The 24,200-nt window shown below is 45.1% G+C and overlaps 1 protein-coding gene across 3 annotated transcripts in view; it reads right to left on the bottom strand.

The window, feature by feature from the left end:
• The window catches only part of CCDC88C (coiled-coil domain containing 88C), an 88,754-nt gene extending 71,742 nt beyond the window's left edge, over positions 1–17,012 (bottom strand). For 2 of the 3 annotated variants that reach the window (XM_072338549.1, XM_072338551.1), the window contains exons 1-3: positions 16,562–17,012; positions 16,331–16,431; positions 9,774–9,882 (exon numbers count right to left, since the gene is read on the bottom strand). In XM_072338549.1, coding sequence (XP_072194650.1) covers positions 9,774–9,882; positions 16,331–16,431; positions 16,562–16,621 — 270 coding nt within the window. In that variant the 5' untranslated portion in view covers positions 16,622–17,012. Of the gene's footprint in view, positions 1–8,027; positions 8,080–9,773; positions 9,883–16,330; positions 16,432–16,561 lie in introns of those variants that run through there. The other variant, XM_072338552.1, reaches the window with a different exon arrangement.
• Positions 17,013–24,200: the final 7,188 nt, after the last annotated feature.

Raw genomic sequence — 24,200 nt, 5'->3', positions numbered from 1 at the left:
CGCCACTCGTTGCCACGTGGCGGGTAGACAGAAGCCGCAGAAACAGGGGCGGCGAGTGCAGGAGCCGCAGGGGCGCTTACAAAACCCGGAAGCCCGCTTGACTCCGTTCCGCGCAGCCCCCTCCCCAACAACAACAACAACAACATACCCAACACAATGAACAAACTTTCACCAACTTTTTACAAGTACTGCCTATAATCAGGTCCCACACCATGAAAAGGAAGTGCAATTGCAAGTGAACTGAGGAGGTTTACAAAATGAGGCCAAAATGCTGCTGCGTCTTATTTAGAAGTCTTCAGGCAATAACAAATCATTTGAAATCTGAATCCCTCAATTGCATAGCATTTACACCCAGCAATTGATAAAGAGAAAGATCTGAGGAAAAAAAAAGGAGCTCAAAATCGCCTTCCCAAGTCAAGATGTTGGCTCGGGCTACAAAGCAGACATGTACTGGAAGAAATGCAGAGCAGTCCACTCAAGCTTGAGAATTAAAACGGAGCACTCCAGTTGTGTTTCTTCTGCATGACTGGAATCCAGGAGCCAGAGTTAAGTGCCAGAGCACTGAAGTGTAAGCAAGGATTCTAATAATGGCATCTTTTGTGGTCCTCCACTACCAGCTCCTACTTTCTGCATGTACAACTGTAAGGAGCAACCCACATGCTGTTCAGGGAAGTAATGGCCTCAAATCTTAAAAGCAAAGACAGAAAGCAATACTGACACACCACTTCTTCAAATTAAAATAAAAACCAAACAAACCACACAGTGACTGTTCTTGTTTTTCTCTCTTCTTGAAAGAAAAAAAAAATATTCAGGGTAAAATAAAGATACATCTAATACTGACTGATCTGTATCTGGAGAAGTGATCCTTCTAATATACATAGCAACTCCTTATTTAGTATCAAAACTAAAGACAAATTCACCTCTTCCCAGTATATGATGGCAAATGTTTATCCTCCTTTGGGACTCCCACCACTCAGTTTTCCTGTTAACACAGCTGCTCCAAAATAAACTAAGCATTAACCTCAGTGCAATGCTCCCCTTTTCCTTGAGCACACAGCACACTAAACAAGCAGGTAACTCTGCATAGCACATTGATGTTGGATTCCTTTATAGATACCTTTCCAGTGGATTTACTATATATGGGATCACATTTGAAAGTAACAACAACTCTAGGGTGCCAAATAGAACCTCTCTTGCTTCTAAACCTTAAAGCAAATAAATTGGGCCCTCTTAGAATAAGTTCTTTAATATCGGGCAACTAAATGGGAGATTTTTTTTAATAGATGAAGAATGTCACCTATGTAATCTTTTTTTTTTTCTTTAAATGTTAAATACGCCCAGATACTTAAATGGAATTAACACAAGACTGTCCTTTGTAGAGACCAGGAATCTTCCCAACCGTCCCCAAGGAGCAGACGCCTGTCACTTCTTCAGTCACCTAACAGGCTCTAACGATGTCACTGAGTCTAAAAAGGAAAACAGTAAACATCTAGAGACTTTTAATAATGCTAACTACGAAATAGGACAGTGACAGCTCCACAGGGACCTTCAGTCTGCTGAGCAGGTTTTCATTTAGGCACTTTTAGTGGTCATGTGAGAACCCAGCAGAAAGTAAAAGCTTAACTCTCCCTCAGCTCCATCTCTTAATCATCATGTGAAATAGGAGAGGAACCAGCTCTCACACAGCTTACATTCAAACAGCCCACCTAAAGAACTGTGTAAAAAAATAACAACCACAGCAAACCAGTGCACACAATCTGCTTTATCTGCTCCTCAGAGGGTTCTCAAAGGAAGGATTTTAAAAAAGAACAGCGTAACTTGCCCAGGGAAGTTGCATGCATGTACTCAGTGACAGTATTTTGATGTCAGAGCATTCATGACCAAGAACTTTCCTTAATTTACACTGTCATAAAGGCTATACCCCGTGTAAAGTACAAAAGGCACCCTTTGCTGAGGTTTGCCTTCAGAGAGGTAACAAGCAGGCCAAAGCTGCCTCCTGCAGCCAGCTCTGCTCCTGCCTGGGAGCCACAGGCAGGCTCTCTGCAGGACAGACACAACCACTCCACACCTTCTCCTATGCCCTACAGCACACAACTGCCAGAAGTACTAGGGGTCAGAATAAAGATCCAGCGGACCTTTATGATGCAACCCACATTTTGTTTTCAAAGTAAATACAACTGTGCACTTGGATACGACGCTTGGGCAGTTTCAGAAATGAATGGGAGATCTCAATCACTCCTTCAAAGAGGTTGATAACCACTGCTTTGGAAGATATCCCAAGCATCTGCCTCAGATTAAAACACTATGGGAGTATTGTTTACAGGCCTAAAATAAATAAATAAATAAAACTCATTACCAAGATCAGTGTGTGGGAATGAGAGTTTGTAACAACAGCTATTGAACACAAAGCTCAGACCTGCCAGACAAGATGCACAGCGACAACCTCTGCTCATCTGGGTCAGAGACTCTCTGAAACTGACAGGAACAACCCTCCACACCAAGCCACAAACGACACAGTCCATTACAGAAACAAAAACAAAGTCATCCTGAATTTTCATTTATCATTCTTTGGCAAAAATGAACCTCAACCCTACTACCAGCTTTAAGAGGAATGTGGCCCATTTTCTAACACATCTGAAGCTGGGGGCCTCTGCAAGAACTCAGTTATCTCCTTAGCTAACACAAAATGGGACATTTGCCCAGAATTAGTCAGAGGCCTCATAAACAGTGCTGTATGGGACCAAATAACTACTCCACTGCAAAATTCTTACAGATGGCCTCTGCCCAACTCTGTCCCTGTGTTTATCCCTCTGCAGTCATCAGGCCCAAAGCCGACAGTCACCTTAATCTCCCTACAAGCCTGCAAAGATGCATAAAAACCAGGAGGAACAGGACAAGAGGCAGCTTGTGCCAGTAGTTCACACCTTCCTTTCTCACCCAGCCTCCACTAACACATCTGTATTTTTGACACACAGCCTTTGATTAACAGCAACACTCCAAAGCCTAAACCTGAACTGAGCCCTGCTGTTCTGACCACTACACAAACACAGTTTTGTTTCAGGATGCTGCTCTTCTTCTGGCTGGGCTTCATTTACTCACACTGTGAACTCACACCAATCTAGCTTATTAGATAAAAACAAAGACAAAGACGCATAACAGTCTGTTCTGCCCTTTCCCAAATTCTAGTTCCAGGAAATAGGCCTCAGATTGTCTGGCTGGTAGTTATGAGTCAGTTGTTCCAGCTTCTTCCCCACTGAAATGCCCGTTAACATGCATACAGGATAAATGCTCCACCTCTGGAAGCGTTCAACACCAGGTTACAGTTCCAGTCCTGGAGATGGGCAGCCCTGCCTACGGCAGTGGGGTTGGAGCTTGATCTATGGGATCCCTCTCAAGCCAAGCCATTCTATGACATGATGCCATCTTTCTGATTGCTCTGGCGTTCTGCTTGCAGAAGAGCAGCACCACCATCCCCACGTGAGGGCCACACCACCAGCTCATCACCCCCAGAATGCCCACACCACAGCCAGTATCTCACTGACTGGCACCCATCACCATGATAGCAGCACATCCTCACCTAACCAAAGATATGACACAGGTATGGCACCGCAGAGACAAGGAGGCCTCTTAAAGTTAAGTACTGAATAAATACATACAGAAAGCCACTCTGGACCTATGGCGCATCTTAGTACTGATTTGCCTGTCACACTTACTTACTGTACAGCTGTTAAAAAGGAAAAAAAAAAAAAAAGAGCCTTAGCAGCTGATTAATGTGTTTCTACACACAGCTGAAAAAAATCAGGCCACAAAACCTGTATGATACCTTCAGTAGGTTCAACAAGACAGTTCCCAACGCAGAAATGGGTCAGGAGTCTGTATGAATACAGCTCACACAACCACACAGCAAAGGGAGAGAACACACACACACACACACACACGAGTGCATAAGATCAGTCAAGCAATGCGAATTAGAAAGAGCTTATCTGTAGCTTTTGATGTCTCGCTCTTGACACTGTGTTAATAATCTTGGAATTTAAAGCTCTAGATGATGAAAGGCTCCTCCCACCACTGCCAAGATGCTAAATTAAGAGTTCTAGGCAACAGAAATCAAAGAAAGGCAGCCATCCACACATACTGTATTTTGCTGTACCAATAGGCAATAATAGCAAAACAATAAGTTTAGTTCTATAATCTAACTCAGTAGGTTACTGTGTATGAATCCCCCCCGAGAGAGAAATACTTTCCTACTTCTGAAAATGTACTTCTAAGTGCATTTCTAGCATTCTGGTGTTTACTTTGCTAAGGAGGGGATTTATAGGCCACTAGAATCAGCAAGCCTAGCAGGGAAAGATTTTAACATACAGAAAAGGACATTCTACTTCCAGAACTTTATTTATAGCTCAAATACAGTTGCCAGTTTACAACTTGTGCCCAAATCTGGAACTTGGAAGTTCAAATTCATGTGCGCAGTCCAGCCAAGAGCTCCCAACCTGACTCAGTGCTCCAAATACAGAAGCAGATGTTGTTTATCCATCCACCTGGAAGCCACTGGTATTGCAAGACCCCAGCTGAACCACAGGGAGAAGCAGCTTCAGCCCCAGCCTGAAGACAGAAGTCTCTCTCCTGTGGAAGACCCAGTCTCAGAACTACTGCAGCTCCAGCATCAGAGCTCACAATAGCTGCCTATGAATTGGTTTCTAACTCCTTTTAATTCATTAACACAATGACACTTAATTGATAAGAAGTCCTGCTGCTTGTATTTCTACGCCAACAATGAGCAGACAAGTACAAGCAGACTGAGAAACATGAAGGACACCTTGCTTTTCCAGGCATCCTTCTTCACCATTACCTGAGCTCAGCTGGGGCAGGTAGGAATTGAGGTGATAAAGTCCTAAAAAGCTCAGTAAATAGCTCCATCTTTACTCCTCCATACCCTAACTTAAATAAAAATGCTAAGGAATGAAAGCCTTTTATTGCAGCTGCACAAGCCACATAGTCGTAATTCGCTTTAGAGCTCACATAGATAGATTTATTTTTTTTTAATGAAAGCATATTTCCATCTGTTTCAGAAATGAGGTGATTTGCAAAGTATTCAGGGGCCACAGCTGAAGAACTACAGGCAAAACACAGTTGTGACCATGCCATGGCACTTCTTCCCACAGCATTGCTCATCCACATACTCCCAATATGGCCACAGCACCCATGCTGAGACTAGCTAACAGACGACAACATTCTTAATCCTCTCCAGCAACCACAAAATTTTACATAAGCTGTAGGAATTTTTGCTTAAGAATGCAGTATATACAGCTGGAATGGCTAGTGGCATTATTGAAGGTTAAGAAACGAGCCGACATCAAAATAAATCCTTTTATTAAATTACTTTTTTGGGGGTCGTTTTTATTCGTTTTTAAATAAGCTGCTACCAAAGCAACCATTAGCTCCTTAAACTTCTGAATCCATCAACTGACAGGAGCAGAGGATGCACAAGGCCACTGTGACCCACCAGCCTGCCTTTAGCCCCTTCCAAACCCCTCAGTTTGAGTGCGCTCTCCAAGCGCTGCAGAGATTTGGGCAGCTCTTCACAAAACACGGACATTTCAAGTGACAGCATCTATAGGATTTATATACTCTCTGTAGCACAGCAAAGCCATGTGTTCTATCTTCTCCCCTCCACCAATGGAAACAATCAGAGGCTGTTGTAGCTTATAATGTTTTAAAAACAAACAAGCCCTATCAACACACCCTGCCAGAAACAAGAACTGTCGCAGGCCACTGTGAAGACAGCTGCTACAGCTGGGATTAATCACCCCTCTGAAAAGAAACAGAAGGTGCCAGAGCAATTAAAGGCCATAACAACACACTATGAACCTTATGAACCTGGGTCAAGCATGTTTATTCCTGTTAAGTCAAACATTATTACATCTTGCGATACTTGCACCTGAACTGTTTTCAAGCTAATTGGACTAGGGGCCGATCCCAAGTAAAGCTCACAACAGAAATATAAACAAGAGAAGAGTGTGTTCAGGAATAGCAAGATAAATTCATGCCTATCACACTGGGCTATCCACTGCTGGCATGCAGACTGACATTCCCAACTGTGCCAACATGACAAGGCAGCAGACACAGCTTGAGGTCAGCCAGACCCACGAACACTAGTTAACTGCAGTACATGGGGAAGATTTCACCCTTGGACAAAGATGCACAACATAAACCCCAGCGAGAAGCAAGCAAGCATTCCTTCCCCAGTACACTCCATTCTCTATCAATTCCTTTAATCAACATCCTCATTACAGCTATGCAGTGGCTGATTCTCACTGTACTGAGCCACATCATACAAAACCATTGTAAATTTCAGTTCAAAGACAGCCAAGTCTATGAACTCAGTCTGAACAAGAGGAGACATTGTGTCACACAATGAGCAACAAATGCATTCTGCCTTGCTCAGCCCTTTGTTAAGATATGGAACCAACTCCAGAAGTTTTACGACCCACCATTTCTCCAGCAGACTGGGGCTGAAACAGTTATTAAACACGGCTAATGACAGATTCCTTTGAATGCTCAAGAAATCCCACAGCAAAATGAGTCATTTGCCTTGTTTCCAAAGCAGGGGAACAAACCTGCAGAGGTGCAACTGCTCAGACAGCACGGAATGCACAAATGTCTGCCTGCTACCAGAAGTAACCACTTTTACATGCCAAATTACTTATGTAATAAATAATATACAACTAAATACATATGTGTCCATATATATATATATGGATATATATATATAAAATAACTGTAGCAACTGAAGTTGTCCCCATTTTAAGAGTCTAACATTTTTATTCACAGCCATCTGCAATCAGGTTTTGCGAAGGTGAAAGTTGAGAAGGTAACTCTTCAAGACGTTGTTAATAAATTCAGTAAGCAAACTTCTGAAAACAAGGTATTATTTGAATGGAAAAAAAGGCTTCTCCGTGGCCATTATGTGACCTGAAGGGTCACCTAACTTCTCAACATCAGATTGATTTTTAGTAGCCTTTGAAGTCACCTTTCTCAGTAATGGATTCCAGTAACACAAATCCATGCCACATCCTTGACTATTCCTGCGTAACACACAGAGGGGTCACTATCATACCTACTGGCATTAGCCTACAAAGCATGAGAAGACTCAGCCTATCAAATCCAATAACTAAGCTATAACCTTGACTTGGGCCCAATCCAGTGAAAGGGAATGTGAAGTGTCAAGACCAATGCTGTATTTGCAGACCTTTTGTTTCCCTTGAGGAAACAGCAGATTCATGTTCTCATTGTTCGTCAGGAACTTTCCCTTCCCACTGCCAGCCTGCAACCAAAATCCAGTCTGTGTTTGGTCAGTAGAACACCACCCTCACATCAACTACCATATCAGTATTGCTGCAAGCAGCACCTACAACTTCAAGTTACTTAAGACAAGCAAACAAAAAAACAATATAAATATAAGCAGAGGGCCTAGCTATATTTACACAGTGGCTGCTCCAAAAGTAGCACCTGTTATTTTATTACATTGGCCCTCAACATAGAGGGAGATATTGGTGGTATGGCAGCAAGGCTGAACCTTCCCACCAATATTCTGTTACATGTTGCCATGTGTCACACAGCAGCAGAGGGGCAGCATGACAGGATGACATTAAATGACATTAAAGTGTGGATGAAAAAAAGGCGACTGTCACTGAATTCCTCCCAGCAGAAAAAAAATGGCACCTACTGACATTATGGACACTGAACAGTGGATGTGAGCAGTGAGGCAGCGGGTGCTGCATTTTGGCAGCAGCAACATGAAAGACAAGCCACATTCCAGACAGCCATGCAGATTTTTACAAACCTAGCATGCAGGCTCTTGCTCACTGCTGGAAAAAAACAATCCAACTCAGAGCTCATGGTCATGACTACATTGACAAATAGCCTTTTGCAGCTCAGAATTTGCTCTATCAAATAGCATTACTGTGCTCTTTGTATCTGTTGTGGTTTCCATGCAAACAAGTAGTATGCATTACTTTCAGACTCACCAATGTATACTCCAAACCATCCTCATTAAACAGTTTAATTGCATGTTAAAAAAAAAAAAAAAAAAAAATCTAGGTAAAATGAACTAGTTATCTCAGACTGAGAAACAAAAACCTCCACGTATCTAACACGAGTACATGCACAATGCAGCAAGATTCACTGTACTTGATGTTTCCTGGACTACAACTGGAATACCATTCCTGAGCTTCCTGAGAGCCCCGACTGCTGTTTTCTATTAAAAATTATGTGTTTTCATCTCATTCAGTGGTTCCTAGCTTTGTTGGATTATGATTACACAGCTCAACAGCTAGGTCAACAAGACATCAAAGAACATAGCACATGATTCTGAATCATTTCCTCCCCAAATCTGTTCTCTTTGCTTACTATTAAAATAAAAAGGTTAGACTACCAGGACAAGCAATTTGCTTGAAAAAAAAGCTTTTATTTCAACACCTTAAATACAGTCTATTTTCCTTGTAGACTCCTATGTGCACCTATACTGCACTATTGGTAACCAAGAAAGTACATACTTCAGCCTCCAGTTATGACCAAATGGAATTCCCCCCTCGCAAATCCCAAGTCTTAGGAATGACATCACATTGTATCAGCTTCTCCCATTCTCAACCACAGAGACATGGGTCAGCTGTTTTCAGAAACACATCACGTACTCCCACATTTCAGACCTAAAGTTACACCCTCAGTTTTACTAATGCAGCTACAACTCGCTTATGGAAGCCAGAAGTCATATGGATAACTTCTCCATGTAAATCCAGAGCAAAGAATGTGTGGCATTAAATATGGAACAGGGCAGACAGCACTGGAAGACAATGGCAATAAGACTCTAGTATTATAGAGTTATAATTTAACTGCAGTTGCAATACTGAATTTCTCTGTATTTTGAGTACAAAGACAACACAGTCTCTCCTGCATGTACAAAAAGGTGAAACACCCAGGATTAAGGCATTCACAGTTTAGTTATTTTGTCCATTATACGAGTGAGACATTTATAGGAGCATCTCAGTAGTTTTCAGACTAGTTTATGCTGTGTAACATTCACACCTGGCAAAAAGCACACATAAAAGGAAACAGCAGAACAGTTACTTCTCTCAGCAAGCCTAAATATACACAACAGCGTGCACACTGAAAATCTATTTACAGTAACTGAATTCACTCCAAGGGCTTTTCAGCAGAACCCAACATGTATTTAAGTCTGCAAAAGCATTCAGCTGTCACTGTCTTAGTAGAGGGACACAGACGGTCAGTTCAAGGATGTCACCGGAGAAGAGCACCATTTGTGAGAAGCTGCAGTCATTTCTGCATTTAAGTCTGTTAGAGTAGAAGGTAGCCAGATCTAACAATTTGCTTAACACCTAAAAAACAGTTACACAGTGTTGGAAGCCTGCCTTCAATACAAGTAAAAGTTTGTTTTTCCTTGTTATTATATAAACCTGTGATTTTCATTTCTAGCAAACACAGTACTTCACAAGCAATTTTGGTGGCAATCCCTTTAAGAGAAGGTTATTTGTTTTAAGTCTCACATCCAAAAGCATTACTGCACTGTCAGTAAGCCTCCTCCCCAAAACACAGAGCCATGACACTACAGAAGGAATTATTTCTTAAGGAAAGCATGGTTGGAAGTACTTTTACACTAACACCATTTCCTCTCCATTTCCTGTAGTTTCCACCAGCTCCTGCATTAACCGAATCAGTAGAACAATCACCACAGATTAGCAAAGAGCAGATCTTACCTGATAGTAAGTCTTAATGTTTCTGACTAAGATGGTCAGGTTTTGAACCCGAAGATAGACATCATTATTTACATGCTTGTTAACACGTTGGTTGGTCGATCGAGGGTCTCTATGAAAAGAGGAAAAAGAAAATGAATTATGTGTTTCCTTGGTGGTAGAACTTAACATCTCAATAACGCCCTACTAGGAAGGACCTTAAAATATCTGTTCAAGTTAATTGACACAACTATGTGTGATACATATGCATTAAAATAAGCTTTGCACTTTTGTATAATTAAGAGATCTTATTGCGTGCCATCTAAGTTAGGTTAACCCACACAGCAATTCTGGGCAGTTTCCCTCCTTATTTTTATTTCCCTGAGGCACAGACCATACGTACTTTGCGCAAATTGGACCAAAGGAGTCTTTGTTAATATGGGTTTTACCTCACTCAAACAAAGGCAAGCCTAGAGAAGACCCTGGCTTTAGGACTTCAAGTCCAGAGAAGAGTATTAGCACTTGATCACTGTGCAAACTGCAAAACTCAGACGTGCATTTGATACACCCTAAGGAAGCAAAGGGAAAAGGGAGCACTGAACTTTTACTGCATCCAGCTACCAGTTGTAGTTAGATTATGCCTCCCTCTCACATACCCAGGGTATCATTAATTGAAGCCCAGTAGAATTAGAGCTGTTAAGACTTCATATGTTGATGAAATATTACAACAAGTAGGCATATATTTTATCATGGAGGAAAAAACCTCTGTGGAAAGGTCAGGGAAAGAAGTCTAAAGCTTCTGTCTGATTTTAATGAAAGGAAACCAAATTGATACTTGAAGCAACTTTATTTCTCCTATTAAAAAGAAAAAAAGAGCACAAAAGCTGCTAATGATTAATATGGATATGTACCTTCACATTCTGTGTGTATCATAACATCTTGGCAAGAAAACCTAAAAACCTTTATCTACCAATACCATAGATCAAAGCCCAGCATTTCCCCTGTAATAAAAGCTCTTATCAGCAAACTCCTACACAATTCCAACACCTGCTTCCCAGAGCCCTGCTCTGGCTGTTAATTAAGCCATTCACAGATCTTACAGGGCCAAATACTGAACTCCGGTGCTGACTAGGAGGTAAGAGAAAAAACTGCTCCAGTATTTATTTTTACAATGTATCTGCTAAAGCTTACATACGTATGCCAAATTGTTACTTTGTTTAAATGCAGAAACATCCCAAAGCAACCCTCCAGACATGGAAACACGACTGCCTCGGCAGCAGATAGCAACAGGGACAGTGCTGAGGTGCCAGGGTTCAAACAAACTGATGCAGCAACCATCCAAACCGCCCTGATGCAAACCAGCAGGACTCCTCCCAGTCCTCACAGCAGCAGAGGTTTTCAGGTAGTGATCAGCACTGTGACACATTATGAAGAACAAAGAAGCAATCTTACCAAGCTTTTGGACTAGAACCTACATTAAAGGTTTGTACACAGTTTCTGCTGCTCAGCACCCAAAGCGTGAACGACTTCCTTTCCGGGATGCTCAGACAGAACAACGTGGAAGCCACACACGCAGACATTGTTTGCCAGTAATGGGTCCTCAGCAAGACAGCAAGCAGTGGAAATGTAAATGGCTTGTACTCAGATTACTCTGCTTCCCGTACGCCGTGTCAACATCTGCTGTTTTATCCTGCAAGAAGCTGGATGCTTAGCCATTTTAGGCAAACTAGGAATCTAAAGCGCAGGGGAAGGGGGGAGGCTTTTAAAAGAGAGAAGCTGGCCAAGGAGAAGGGCCAAGCTGAACTTCCCCAATCCTGCATACAAGCTCTTGCTGTCACCACAGTCAGGCAGTGATGCTGGTCTACAGCCAGGAAGAGAACCTCAGCTGTTTGGCAGCAGCTGCCATACTAAACAATGGGGGGGGGGGAAATATTGCTATGTTGTTCTGTGTTTTTTGTTGTTGTTTTGTTTTCACATATTAATCTGTTATAAAAAGAAAGCCTTACAGTTTCACGCTAATTCAACGTCATACACATATTGGAGGCAGCACAAAGTCATCAGTGCTGAGTCTCCTCTCTCTAGCAGTTCCCACACCTCAACACCCCCTCAAAGCTTGCTTTCTCTTCCCCAGAAGCTTCCTGAGCCCTGAAACCCGTTCCTTGTAACTAAAACACTGCCCCACCCTCTAGATCCCCTGATCTTCCTTCCGCTCCTCAGATGCTGCAAAGTCAGACTTCTGCTTAGCCGCCCCAACCACAACTCCGGCCCCACAGCACACCAAGCAGCGCCACTGGAAGAACTACTGTGTCGGGCTGAAAATCACACAGTAAGAGGTAAATTCTGTGCTGAAAGAAGCTTCTACCTTAAAGTACACGGAGCTGTTGGTGCTGCGCTCTGCACACTAACACACTTGTTTGGTCGGTGACACTCCATTAAGTGAGTTTTCCTGGGAGAAGCTCCCAGGATCACAACGAACACTGATGAGGGTTATTTTTTAACATTGGTAACCAGAGAAAGGGAAGAATCGGTGCCTGAACGCATCTGAAAAATCCCTGACAGCAGCCTCAGAGACATCTGTTTTTCTGTTTGGTTGCTTTTTCTCCATTGGTGATGTTTGGTCTTTCCCTTGCACACAAAGAGAAGCACAGTCTCCTGCTTGTTAAAAACCACCTACTCCTCCTAGTACCAAAGACATAGAGGCAGTGTGACTGAGGGCAGCCTTGCACAGGCAAGTAAAAAAACACAAGAAGCTACTAGGAGGTCTTGGGCCTCACTGCACACACAAGCACTCTAAGTCCTCCAATTTGGATGCCTTCTTCAGGCTTTTAATGGAGGCAAAGAGGAGACAAAGGGCAGGGAAGGCGAACCATGAAGTCAGGGCACGTGGAGCTGTCAGCAGCACTACCTGAACATTCACCCCCTTAAGCCATCAATTAATGAAACCAAAACAACAAAACAAGGGTAAAACAATCATTTTGCTTCTAAAATTCAAAAAGACAACCCTATTTGAGCAATTCGAGACAAATAATCCAGATAAATGAGGAAGAAGCCCTCAAACCGGGCCCAAGGCCCACTAACATCAGAACAGATCAGCAGCCCAAGCACACCCAGCATCTACAGCCTCAACAGCACATGCACCTCTCTCTGAGGGGAGGCACAGAGTGCACTAGCCTGGGGTTAGCCCAGTTCTCCCATCATTCAACTCTCTCCTCTTACTTACAGAGGGATGAACCTGCATGTTGGGTTTCTAAATTATCTGAAAAAGTGGTAAAAAGTGCACCTCAAAAGGCAGTTTTGTTAAACGGATGTGTATCGTACCGCTAGCCTCCCACTCAGCACACTGCTTGCTGCAAACCACAGCAGCAGCACGGCAGTTGGGCTGCTCCCATCACGTGGTCCAAGCTTAAGATGACAGTACCATATACTGGGGCAGCTGCTGAAATTCGGAAATCCATTACTGAGAACTTTGAGGCCTTGGTGCAAATGATTTAATCAGATGTACTCCTGAAACACACTTCTGCTTCCTGAATGCTTTAGCAGAAAAGCAGAGTCTACCATCAGTCAGAAGGATTAGGACCAATCAGTCTGAAAGCACTGATGTGTCTGCATGTATGAACTCCTGCACTGTATCCCAGATAAAACTTTTAATAGGAGTTTGAACAGCAAAAATACTTGCTTGCACTCCTGGTGTCAGACCACAACTGCGGCACAACAGTGAGAGCAGTCTGTGCTGAGCCACGTGCTCCTCTCATAGCAGAGAGCAATTGGCAACCCTCTAAAAAGGGGTAGCTTTCTCCACAGAGAAGTTTATTTACTTGACACACATCAATGTGAGAGAAACACAGCAGCTCAGGACACCACAGCTGCACTCTGAAGATTAATATAAGCATTTTCAATAAAGACTATTAATTCAGTACTGCAAATGTGCCACGTCAATATGTCCTCCACACATGAGCAGGCTGGGGTATGCACGAGAAAAGGAAACCACTCAAAAACAACACAAAAATAACCTTGAAAAAAAAAGTCTTTAAGATATAAGTGGAAAACCAAACGCTGTCGTGTGCCTCATCTGCTGGATTCATCTGCTGCAGCACAACTCAGAGCTAGCAATCCTAGATAACCTTTTCAAAAGGGGTCTCACTCCTTCAGGGGCTAAAAAAGCCATACAGCAGAACCAAACAGGCTGGAGGAGGATGGGGGAAGGCACAGCCTCCAGCACCCATTCCAGGTAGCAAGTGGTGTCCTGACAGGCAGGATACACAGCAGAAGTCCCCCATCTCTTTGGTGACATGGCCAGCTTGCTGATACAAACCCAGCATTGAGGAACTGGGATTTTTGCCTGTTCTGAGTTGGCAAAGAGCACCAGAGCAAAGCCCAGTCTACTACAACCGAAGCCAGATAGTGCTAGAAGCAGTGCCACTGGGCACCTCTAAGAGCTGCAGTCTTCCTTTCACTCAGACCTCAACAGGTCTATCTGGATTTCTGCATGGACACCAGACTTTCCAGTCACACACTAAACACCAACTGGCTGCAGGATAGAAGCATTTTAGCTTTAATAAAGAAATTAAAATTAATTCTGCTTTTAGAACCTCTATCAAGAGAAATTTCTTGCTCTGCAGCACACTGGTGTTGTGTTCTAATAAGCAAGCAGAATTAAATCTGAAAAACTAAGAAGTGAACTAGCACATGTAAGAAGACAGCTATCCACAATTGGAAACCCTCTATTTTACTCTACTTCCCTGTACTCTGTGCACATGTGCTTTCAGGTAAGGGTCACTTCACAGCACACCTTATTCTATCAGATGTCACACCAAAGGCTCTCATAAATAACATTTCAGAGGGAAGAAATCTCAATCCAACCACCAAAATCATCCTTACGGCCCAAAGCCTGTGGACCTGATGAGAGCAGGCATTTCTAAAACACATTTATTTTTCTATTCTGAAAGCTTGGAGGCAGAAACACCCCTTGAAAGGCTCTCTCAATTTATAGGCAAGCGGTAATTGTACCACAATTTCTAAAGGTTAAGTCTGAAAAAGTGAAGGTCACAGATGGCACCTCACTCGGTCAGGATACATTAACACAAATCGTGATCTTTCTGCAGTCAAACAGCTCCAGGCTCTCAGCACAAACATCTTAGTTTCAAGCTCCTTAGCCATTACTAGAAATGCTGCCAAGGTTGCATAGAAAGGGAGAATTATTGTGAATAATGGGACAGTTCCCTACTCTGTGCTGCTTGGGCTTCCCCCAGGAACACTGCCTGCAATGTTGCTGGCAGAGATGGTTTTTGGAAGAAAAACTTATTTTCTTGACTGCTTGAGGCAAGTAAACACGCCAGGGTACTTCTCACCAACATGCAACTAAATGCCAAATGGGGTCACTGCGCCCTGTCAGCCTATACACTGCAATTCCTCATTTCAATGGGATCTCACTGTTCTCTCCCTGTCCCCACAGCAACATCAAGCTGCTCCACAGACCTGAACAATTTTACCTCTCCTCAGATATATTTCAATGGCCAATTACAAAATACTTAAGCTCCTTTATTATATACGTCAAGTGATAAAGTACTTCTCAAATATATCACTCACTCAAGAACGTTACAGTCATTCAGGAGCCACATAACTTCAGCCTATTCAGTAACCAGAGCTGGGAGTGGCTGAGCATTAAGTTCTTTCTCATTGTTTTGAAATAATTAATTCTTCCACACATTAGATAAGCGCGATAGTAGTTAGTTAAACCTGCAGCCAGACTCACAACTGCCGCAGCTCCTCCACAGTTCGGGTGGTTCTCTCCATGCCAGACACAACGGTCACAGCACAAAACTGCGCATCCCACATTTTGGAACAGGTACAAGATTTGAACTCTCATACTCAAGGCTGTAATTCGCAGGCAGCTCTCTTTCAGAAGTGCAGTTATGCTTTAGAAGATACCTTTCCAAGGCTGCACTCGGTTTTATGCCAGTACTGCACAACCCCCAGCTAGGCTGGCTGATCTAAATTCTCATCTGAACCACAAATCTTCACCTTTCAGTCCTCGTTACTAAGGTTTCAGTGCAGGATTTCCATCACTAGCAATCCTGAAGCCAAAATACAGCCTGGGTTACCTCTGCAGCGGGAGCACCAGGGCTAACAGAGCCATCAGCTGGGGCAGGTGGGTTCTCAGACTGCTGGAGGTTGTTTGCTTCTTGTTTTCAATTCACCTTCAAAAGATGACTACTTTTAAACACAAACTCCCACAAGCAGTTGAGCTTGGCTCAGTACCGAACGCAGAGCTCACAACGGCACAAGGACACGTTTCACATGCAACCGTCCCGGCAAAGCTTCACTTGCTAAAGTACTTTCATTTCCTTATTTATAATGCAACACGCCTCCCCTGAAGCACACGAACGGCCAAAAAAGAGCTAACTGTTTTTAGAAAGGCACCGAAGCACAACGCGGCCGAGCAGGCTATAAAACCGGATCGCTTCGAGTTTTCCTTTGTGTTCGGGAGTTTCCAGCAGCCATCAGGAAGCAGCCGCCGTAGCGCTGCTCCCAGCCCGCAGGGACCCCCCGCCCCGCAGCCGCCCGGCCCCCGCCCCACTCACATCTGCAGCATGATCCTGTTGAGCAGGACTCCGTCCGCCAGCTCCATGTACATGCCGAGCTTGTCCTCACCGCCACCCCCCAGCGTTCCGAAGGTTTTCACCTGCCGGGGAACGAAGGGCGGAGGCGCGTTGAGTGGGGTGGGGGGGGGGTGGGCTGGAGCGGCCCCCAACCCCGCGGCAGGTGGGAACCCGGCTCCCCCCGCCCCGAGTCGGGGACCCCGCGGCACTCACCCAGGTCACCAGGGGGCTCTGCAGGAAGAGCTCCAGCAGCTCGGAGATGGTCACGTCCATGTCGCCGGGGCAGGGCGGGCGGCGCGGCGGCGGGGCGGCTCACTCGGCAGACAAAGGCTCCGAGCCCATGGCCCCGACGCCCGGCAGCTGCCGCCTACAGCGGCGACCCCGCGCGGCCCATCGTGCTCCAGCCCGAGGGGCCGGACCGGCGCCGCTCCGCCTCCTCCCGAGCCGGCACCGGGCCGCCGCCCGCCGACGCCGCCGAGAGGGGCCGCCCGGGCACGAGACCGCCGGGGTCAGCGAGCCGCGCGGTGGGAAGCGGAGAGGCCGCCCGCGGGACGACCCCAAAGAGAGGGAGCGAGCGGCGGCACGGAGCCCTCGGCCGTTCCGCTCCGTAACGCACGCGGCGCAGCGCGGCCGCTCGGCTCAGCCCGCCCCGTCAGTCCCGCTCCGGCCGCCGCGCTACCTGTGGCTGGGCGCGCCCTCGCGCCGGCAATTAGAGCCGGGCCGCGGCCGCGCAGTGACGGGCAGCTCCCGCGGCCAATGGGCGCCGCCGAGCGGCCAGCGCGTACCAATGGAACGGCCGCGAGGGCGGGAGGGGGCGAGACGGCGCGGGGCTGCGGGGCGCTGCTCGGCCTCAGCCGCTGCCGCCCGGGTCGCGGTGCGCACCTGTGCGCTGCGGCGCCCAACGCGGCTACGCGGCTCCAACGCTTCTGCTGCAGCTCCGCTTTCGGCGGGGAGCGGCCCCGGCCCGGCGGGCACGTGGCACCGCTCCGCAGCACTGCCCCGGGGCGGAGCGCGCTGTGCAGCCACCGCTCGTGGTGGGTGAGTTGGAAAAAAATGCAAACCAACGTGATGTGCTCCTGCAGCCGAAGCACACACTCAGTTTAGGCAGCTGCGTACGTAGAACCACTGCCGGTGAGGAACTGGGCTGCAGGCCGTTTAACAGAGCTCGCCCGCCTGGATCCGTCTGACCGATCCCTCGTGATCCCGGAGCTGATCACCACGAGGCCGGCACGGCGCTGCTGAGAACAGCGACCCCATCCGGGTACGGAGCGGAGCAACAGCCGTTATTCCTCACTGCCCGGCTAGACGGGCGCTGTGATTTAACTCCTGCAGCCCCGTCACCTCCCTTCTGGCGAACATATTTCATTAACTAAATTGTAAGGCTGTTGCTATGGTGCTTACAGCGCAGGATGAACGGCCAAAAAGGGCTTACTGATATTTTAAAAACGCAGAGCCCTCTGCAGGGAAGTCAGAATACAAACGCACTTTCCTCACAGCCTGGATATGACCCGTTAGCAGGAGCGCTCTGCTGGGTGCTCCTACACCCAAGGAGCAGTCACACCGTCGGACGAGTCCCACGGATCCAAGCCCGGGGCCGCGCACTCACAGCGCCGCTCCCCGCCCGGCGCAGCTCCGGCCCCCCCCGCCGGCCGCCGCGGGTGCTGCAGTGGCGGCGCCTGTACGGAGCGGTGCGTTGCTGAGGCTCCTCGCAGCGCTCGGCTCTGTGGCCGCAGAAGGAGCCGGCTGCTAATGTCGGCGTTGGGCGCCCGCAGCCATCCCTTAGCAACCCGGCGGCCGCCAACAAAGCCCCGCTCGGCGCCCCGCGGCCGCTGCCGAGGGCCGGGAGCAAAGAATGGTAGGGATGCGGGGCGGGAGCCGCGCTCGCGGTGAGCAGGGGAGGGCTGCTTTCTTCTCCCGCTCCCGGACCTGTCGTCGTTAAGCAGCGTTCTTGTAAATAGGCCCGTGTTTGTCCAGCAGCGTCTCGGCAACAGGGCAGCACCTTTGTTTTACGTAGGCTCCGGAGCTGCGAACAACAGACGTCGAAAGAAAGGGCAGGTGAGCAGGAGATGGCCGCTCCCCCCGCAGCACCTGATCGCCAAGTGCTGCCGTCCGCAGCGTTCGTTCCGTTTGGACAGAGCTGGTGGGGAAACTTAGGGAACCCGGAATGCAAATAGAAACAAACGAAGCTGTGCGTAACCAGAACAAAACTAGGAGCGCTCCTACGTTGTTATGTTGCCCTACGACAACAGAGGCAGATGGTGGTGGTAGGGCAGCAGAACCTTCCCACCAATATTCCGTTCTGCTTTGTAGCCGAGAGGCAGATGGCAGCAGAGGGACACTGACAAGCACAAGCAAATACTTCACAGGCATCTTTGAAAAGCAGGTTGGCTAGAGATGAGAAGTAAACTCACGTGCAAGGAATACTGTAAGGAGGAAAGGTTAGCGAAGCCCACGGACAGGCAGATGACAGCAGGACTGGGTGCACCATCTGAGATCGTGCCGGGAGAGCCATACTGTGGGACAGGGAACAACGCTGGGAAATCTGTGGCGTGCAAACAAAGCCCTTTTTTAGTACAAAATTAATGTGAATTAGATACTGTTTAATCAGGAAAAGTAAACACATTGAAGGAGTGGAATTCAGCTCCTAGAGGCTCCAGTCTGACCAGTCACTGCAGTCAGGTACCTCACTCTGATTTTTGGATGTCCAAACAGAGCTCGTTTTATGCACCAAACTGAGAGTTCTGTTGGAACCATGAGGGCTGCCGTCATTCTCACTTCGCAGTGCAGAACATCTATATGGACTTGGTGACAAACAAAATCTCATTCCACTGCTCGTCTGACACACCACACATCTCTGTTCTTGGTTCCAAAGGAATGTGTGCCCTAAAGGTGAAATAGTGCCTCTTTTCCTTTAGAGAGCTTATAGCGAGCTTTATAAGCAGCAAGAACAAACACTGGCATCTTGTTTCTGACTGCAGGTCATCTAGCCATTAAAGGGGTACAAGATTTATTTCCATGTTGAGGATAAGCCCATACATGCTAATACATTTGGATGGCTTCAGAGCTGCGCTCCATTTGTTGGGTTTAACCAGCAGTGATTTCTTTAATAAGAATCACTACAGCAGCAGCAAAGAAAGCTCCTTTGGCTTGCAGGGAAATGGGAAGAGCTGCAGGAAGGAAAGAAGCTTGTTTCAAGGGAAGATGATCTAACGTAACAGTTTTAAGATACATAAAAGTGGAAGCAGATGGAAATATGTTTAAGTTCCCCCCACATGTTCCTTGTTGTTAGTAGAGATGTTCACAGACCAGTTCATGAGGAGCTGCTTCCACTTGCCCCCATATCTCCTGAATGGAGAGATGAAACACACATTTCTGACCATAGCTTCCTTCAGGGATCCTTACTTACTTGGCACCAGTACACCAACAGATCAAACACACCTCGCACGTTCCTGACTTTACCAGAAGGTGAAAGACTGTCCTGGACACTCCGATGTACCAGCATCAATCTCCCACCTGAATGCTATCAGGCAGCCATTCAACATCAGCAGGTTTTAAATAGGCCTCAGTAAGGTATGCATAGATTAAAACCAGATTTCTCAGACTTCAGTCAATAAAACATACACCCGAAACGTAAGAGGAAGGACTAAGCTCACCTTAGATCTCACGAGCATAACAGAGGGGCTCCAGGATGCACATACTTCCAGAAGCAATGCTAGCACAGATGAACTCACTACTTACTGCTTCTGAACTCCTTTAGGTGGGCAGAGCAGATACAACATCTTTGTACATGTCATTTAGAGTTGTTTACAAGCGGAGTACCAAAATCCGTATAATTCAACCCAAATCACCCCAAGTCTGTATGTAAAGAGATTCACAGTTAGTGAGCGTAATTCCACCTTAATGCTGAGTAACTTCCAGGTCTGAACCCAAAATCAGAGTTGTATGCATAGAACCATGTCAGAAAAACCCTGTGGGAGACCAACACCCCTGGGAGGTGTCACAGCACAACCTGATGCTTCTGGCACAGCTCTGAAGACTGCAAATAGAGACATCTCAAATCAAGACACAAAGTTGCCAGGGAGCCAGTCACCTACAAAAACACAGCAAGTCAGGCCTTCCGTGCATGACTAACAAACAACTCATGTTGTGGCTATGGTTGAAGTAAGGCACTGCAAATGTTTTAAAGATTTTGCTGTTCTACGGCATATCCACATCTGCCTGCCCTGCCTCCTGTCTGGACTGAAGGATAACCTCAATTTCTTCTGGATTCCAGAGAGTAGCAAGAACAAATACAGAACATTCATGTACATAACTTACCTTTAAAAACTTCAGTTGCTGGTAACTTCTTACTCAGTTTTACATTGACGCTGTGGGTGAATCAAAGCAGAAACTCATCTGTCCTTTTGCTTTCACATCTGACCTGACTCCTCCTCAAACCAGTGGACCTGTGGTACTGCTCTAGCATAGACAACACTGCTCCAGCATGCCTCTGCAGCTGTGGAATGGTTGATGAATGGAGGGCTGAATGTCCGTGGTTGCTTTGCTGTTGTTAAGAAACATAATTTAGCAAGGCAACCAAAATAACTTCTGTTGGGTGGAAGGGAATCTAAATCCCTGCTGGAAGGGCAGGAGCAGTATGAGGTAACTCTTAGCAGCCAGTTCTCTAGCTGAAGTTTCTGAAACCTGTGGAGTTTGCAGCAACATAGGCAGCAATTATTTAGGCAGTTTAACCCTTTGTATATTAAAAGGATTGGACCAACCCGACACTCCATTCCACAAGAACATGACTCCTCCTCTAGGCGGGCTGCAGGAGACAAACAGTCTGATGTTGGCTACCAGCCGAGTGTATTACAGATAGGTATGTTCTATAGGCAACTTACTGCAAAACATTCCAGCTTTCAGATCTTTCCACTCTTACGATATAGGAGATCAATCTTCTGGCACTGGGCACTGTTACCCAAGAATAGCTATCCTCTGTGTACAGCAGAAGTAAGCCTGGAAACCTTGGAGTTACTTCCATTAGTGTAAAGGTATGTTTCATTAGGGGAGAGGTATTCCGTGTTTGAAATTCGTAAGAGAAACTTCTGCAGCCTCAAAGGAAGTATCTGGTGCAGCAAACTTAGACAAAGAAGCTGAAACAGAACATCTCCATGAGTCAGCATGGCTCAACCTGATCACCATTAGGAAATAATTAATAGAAGAACCATACTGAAACAGCATCTGCCCCCGGAACACAGTAAGCTGCATCCGCAAGCAGTGAACTCTGCTGGAAACCTTTCAAGTAGCCTTGGCAAGTAGGTTTATCCACAGACGTTTCTGCTAGAGAAAAGAAGGATCTGGAAAGCCCTGTGGTCAGTAATCATTCATTTTGATCAGCGTAGGGACGTGGCCTTCAAGGTCAGGATGCTGAGAACATCTTTTGTCTGGCACCCCAGCAAACCTAGGCTCAAAGCTGGGAAGCATACACGAGAGCAATCAGCACCGAGTCTCAGCCACAGAAAAGACACTGCTCCATTTTCAGTCTAGGACAGCTAAGGAAGGAATGTAAGAGCCCAAGGGGGGGCTGTTGTCAGGTGAAGCTGTCAGGAAATGGCACGCAAATCATCTTTATAAATACATCCGATAAAGTCTCCAGGTTCAACTGCTATGTCATGTACAACACACATATAACTATGTATGTACTTTAAACTATATAGCAGCCTTTATCGTTCAAGGACACACAAACTCTCCAAAATATTAAGTGCATGTAAGTTTCTAGTTACCTTACAAACGACAACACGTTCTTCACTATTTCACACAATTCTTTTTGAGAAGCTGCTGAATATACTATTATTCCTTTCTCTCCATCTCACTTGTGTTCAAAGTACTTAATGATTTTTCCTGCAAAATAAATGTAAAACACTCCATATAGGGCTTTGGGCTTATCCTGTAAACCATACCATGGTTACAGTTAAAATGCAATTAAGATGACTGAGCCATTTTTAATACAATGTACACAAGGCTCTCTTGCAATGTGGGCAAATGTTATTAAGAATAAAAAGCACTGACCAAGGGAGAGAGGAAGGAAGGGAAAGAGGGAGAGTTCTAGAATAAAACCTTGTCTTGTAACATCATTTTTCATCCCCTCCTGACTCATACCCACTTTTTTAATGTCTGCTGTTTCTTCCAACCCCATTATTTGTTTTCTGAAATATCTGTAGGTTTTTATGAATAAGAAAGTGAAAGTCACTGAGCAAGAGCATACCCACTGCTGCTCCCAACTCACTTCCCAACTACTAACATGAGTACATCATGTAAATGTAGACAAGCTGCATTCACTCTGTAAACTGGAACAACCAACTGTCCAACTACAAGTTAGACAGCATTAGTAGACGTGCAGCTATGTATTTTATCAGTACTTTAGAGCTCTGAATAAAACATTCAGAAATATTCCTATTATTCTTATGACTATGACCAGTAATTTACCAGCAGAACTTCTGCTAAATACAGCGATTGAGGTCCAAAATCCAAGATCCCTACAAATACTATGAAAGTACCTAACATATTAGAAGACTGCAGCATTGTACAACACAAGATGAAGCACTGAAAAGCTGAAGGAACATTAAAACAAAATCAACAAGAACAGTTCCTTTATCATTGCTACTTATAAGAACGACTTCCTGGGCCTAGAAGACATGAAGATGACTACATGGGCAAAAATATGAGTATAATGCTCAAGTGAAGGCAAACAAATTGGGAAGGACTTAAATTCAGACTAATTAGGAAAACCTACAAATTCCAAATTTCCCTGTTACTATTCCTGCTATGACACCAGCGTTGCAAAAATGATGCTTCAGACAGACTATTAAGACATCATGGGCACCCTTATACTGCTGCAGATTGTACCTAGTCTTTTAGTGACCTAATTTGCTGAGAACTGCCCTGTCACATTCCAATCTCACTGCAAAAACTTGCCCTTTGAGTGTGATTTAATATGAACTTTCTGAGGAAAAGATGACTAATTCTTTTTCCCTAATTCATACTTCCATTTAAGTCTGAAATTACTAAAATCCATTAATAAAGTTTGAGCAGAAAAGCTTTGACATTTGTAGTTAGCACAGAATCTTCCATGCAACGCTCAATATTCAAGAACAAATTGCTAACCTGAGATTTTGAGTGTTGTCACCTATTATCCAGCTTTGGACTCTGGTTTCTATTACTTCTATTTGTACTTGATGCATTAACGTCTGTAACATCCTGATTTTTGCAACACTGGTGCTCTGATTGTTGAAAAGTAAATCAATGGTTGCAAATATATAAGAAGGGTTCCCTTGTTTGCTGGGGAACTGAGCAAGTTCTTGTCTATGGAAACACTGCCATCCAATCAAAACTATCTGTAAAAACTGTAAGCACAAACACTCAGCTTCAATTACTAATTAATATTATTTAGATTTTGGAAAAAGGGGGAAAAAATGTAGCCAAGGAGTTGGATCCAAAGTTCAATTGCTGTATTTTAATCGAATATTATAATAAATTTCAAAAGATGGCATCCTTGCAAAGCATTTATTTTGCAACCATCTTTGATTCACTCAAACTGGTATTCCAAAGGAAGTCAGAAGTTAAAAAACAAAACAAAAAAAAACAACCACTAATGCCATTTAATGCCATTTTCCTTCAGCTTTAATTCTCCTTTTTTTTTTTTTTTTTTTTTTTTTTTTTTTATTTCTATTAAGTCAAATAAGTCATTAAACTTGTATTCCTAAATCATCACCTTCCATTTTGATGAGTTAGTCTACCATCATTGCTAAGAGATTTCCAAGTCTCTTTGGAATACTAATTTCATGTTTATAGGTATCTTTTTTTTTTTTACTCC

The sequence above is a fragment of the Excalfactoria chinensis genome, chromosome 5 (genome assembly GCF_039878825.1).
Source record: "Excalfactoria chinensis isolate bCotChi1 chromosome 5, bCotChi1.hap2, whole genome shotgun sequence".
Lineage (NCBI taxonomy): Eukaryota > Metazoa > Chordata > Aves > Galliformes > Phasianidae > Excalfactoria > Excalfactoria chinensis.
The sequence above is the reverse complement of the archived record's forward strand: the minus strand, read 5'-3'. Positions and strand labels throughout refer to the sequence as shown.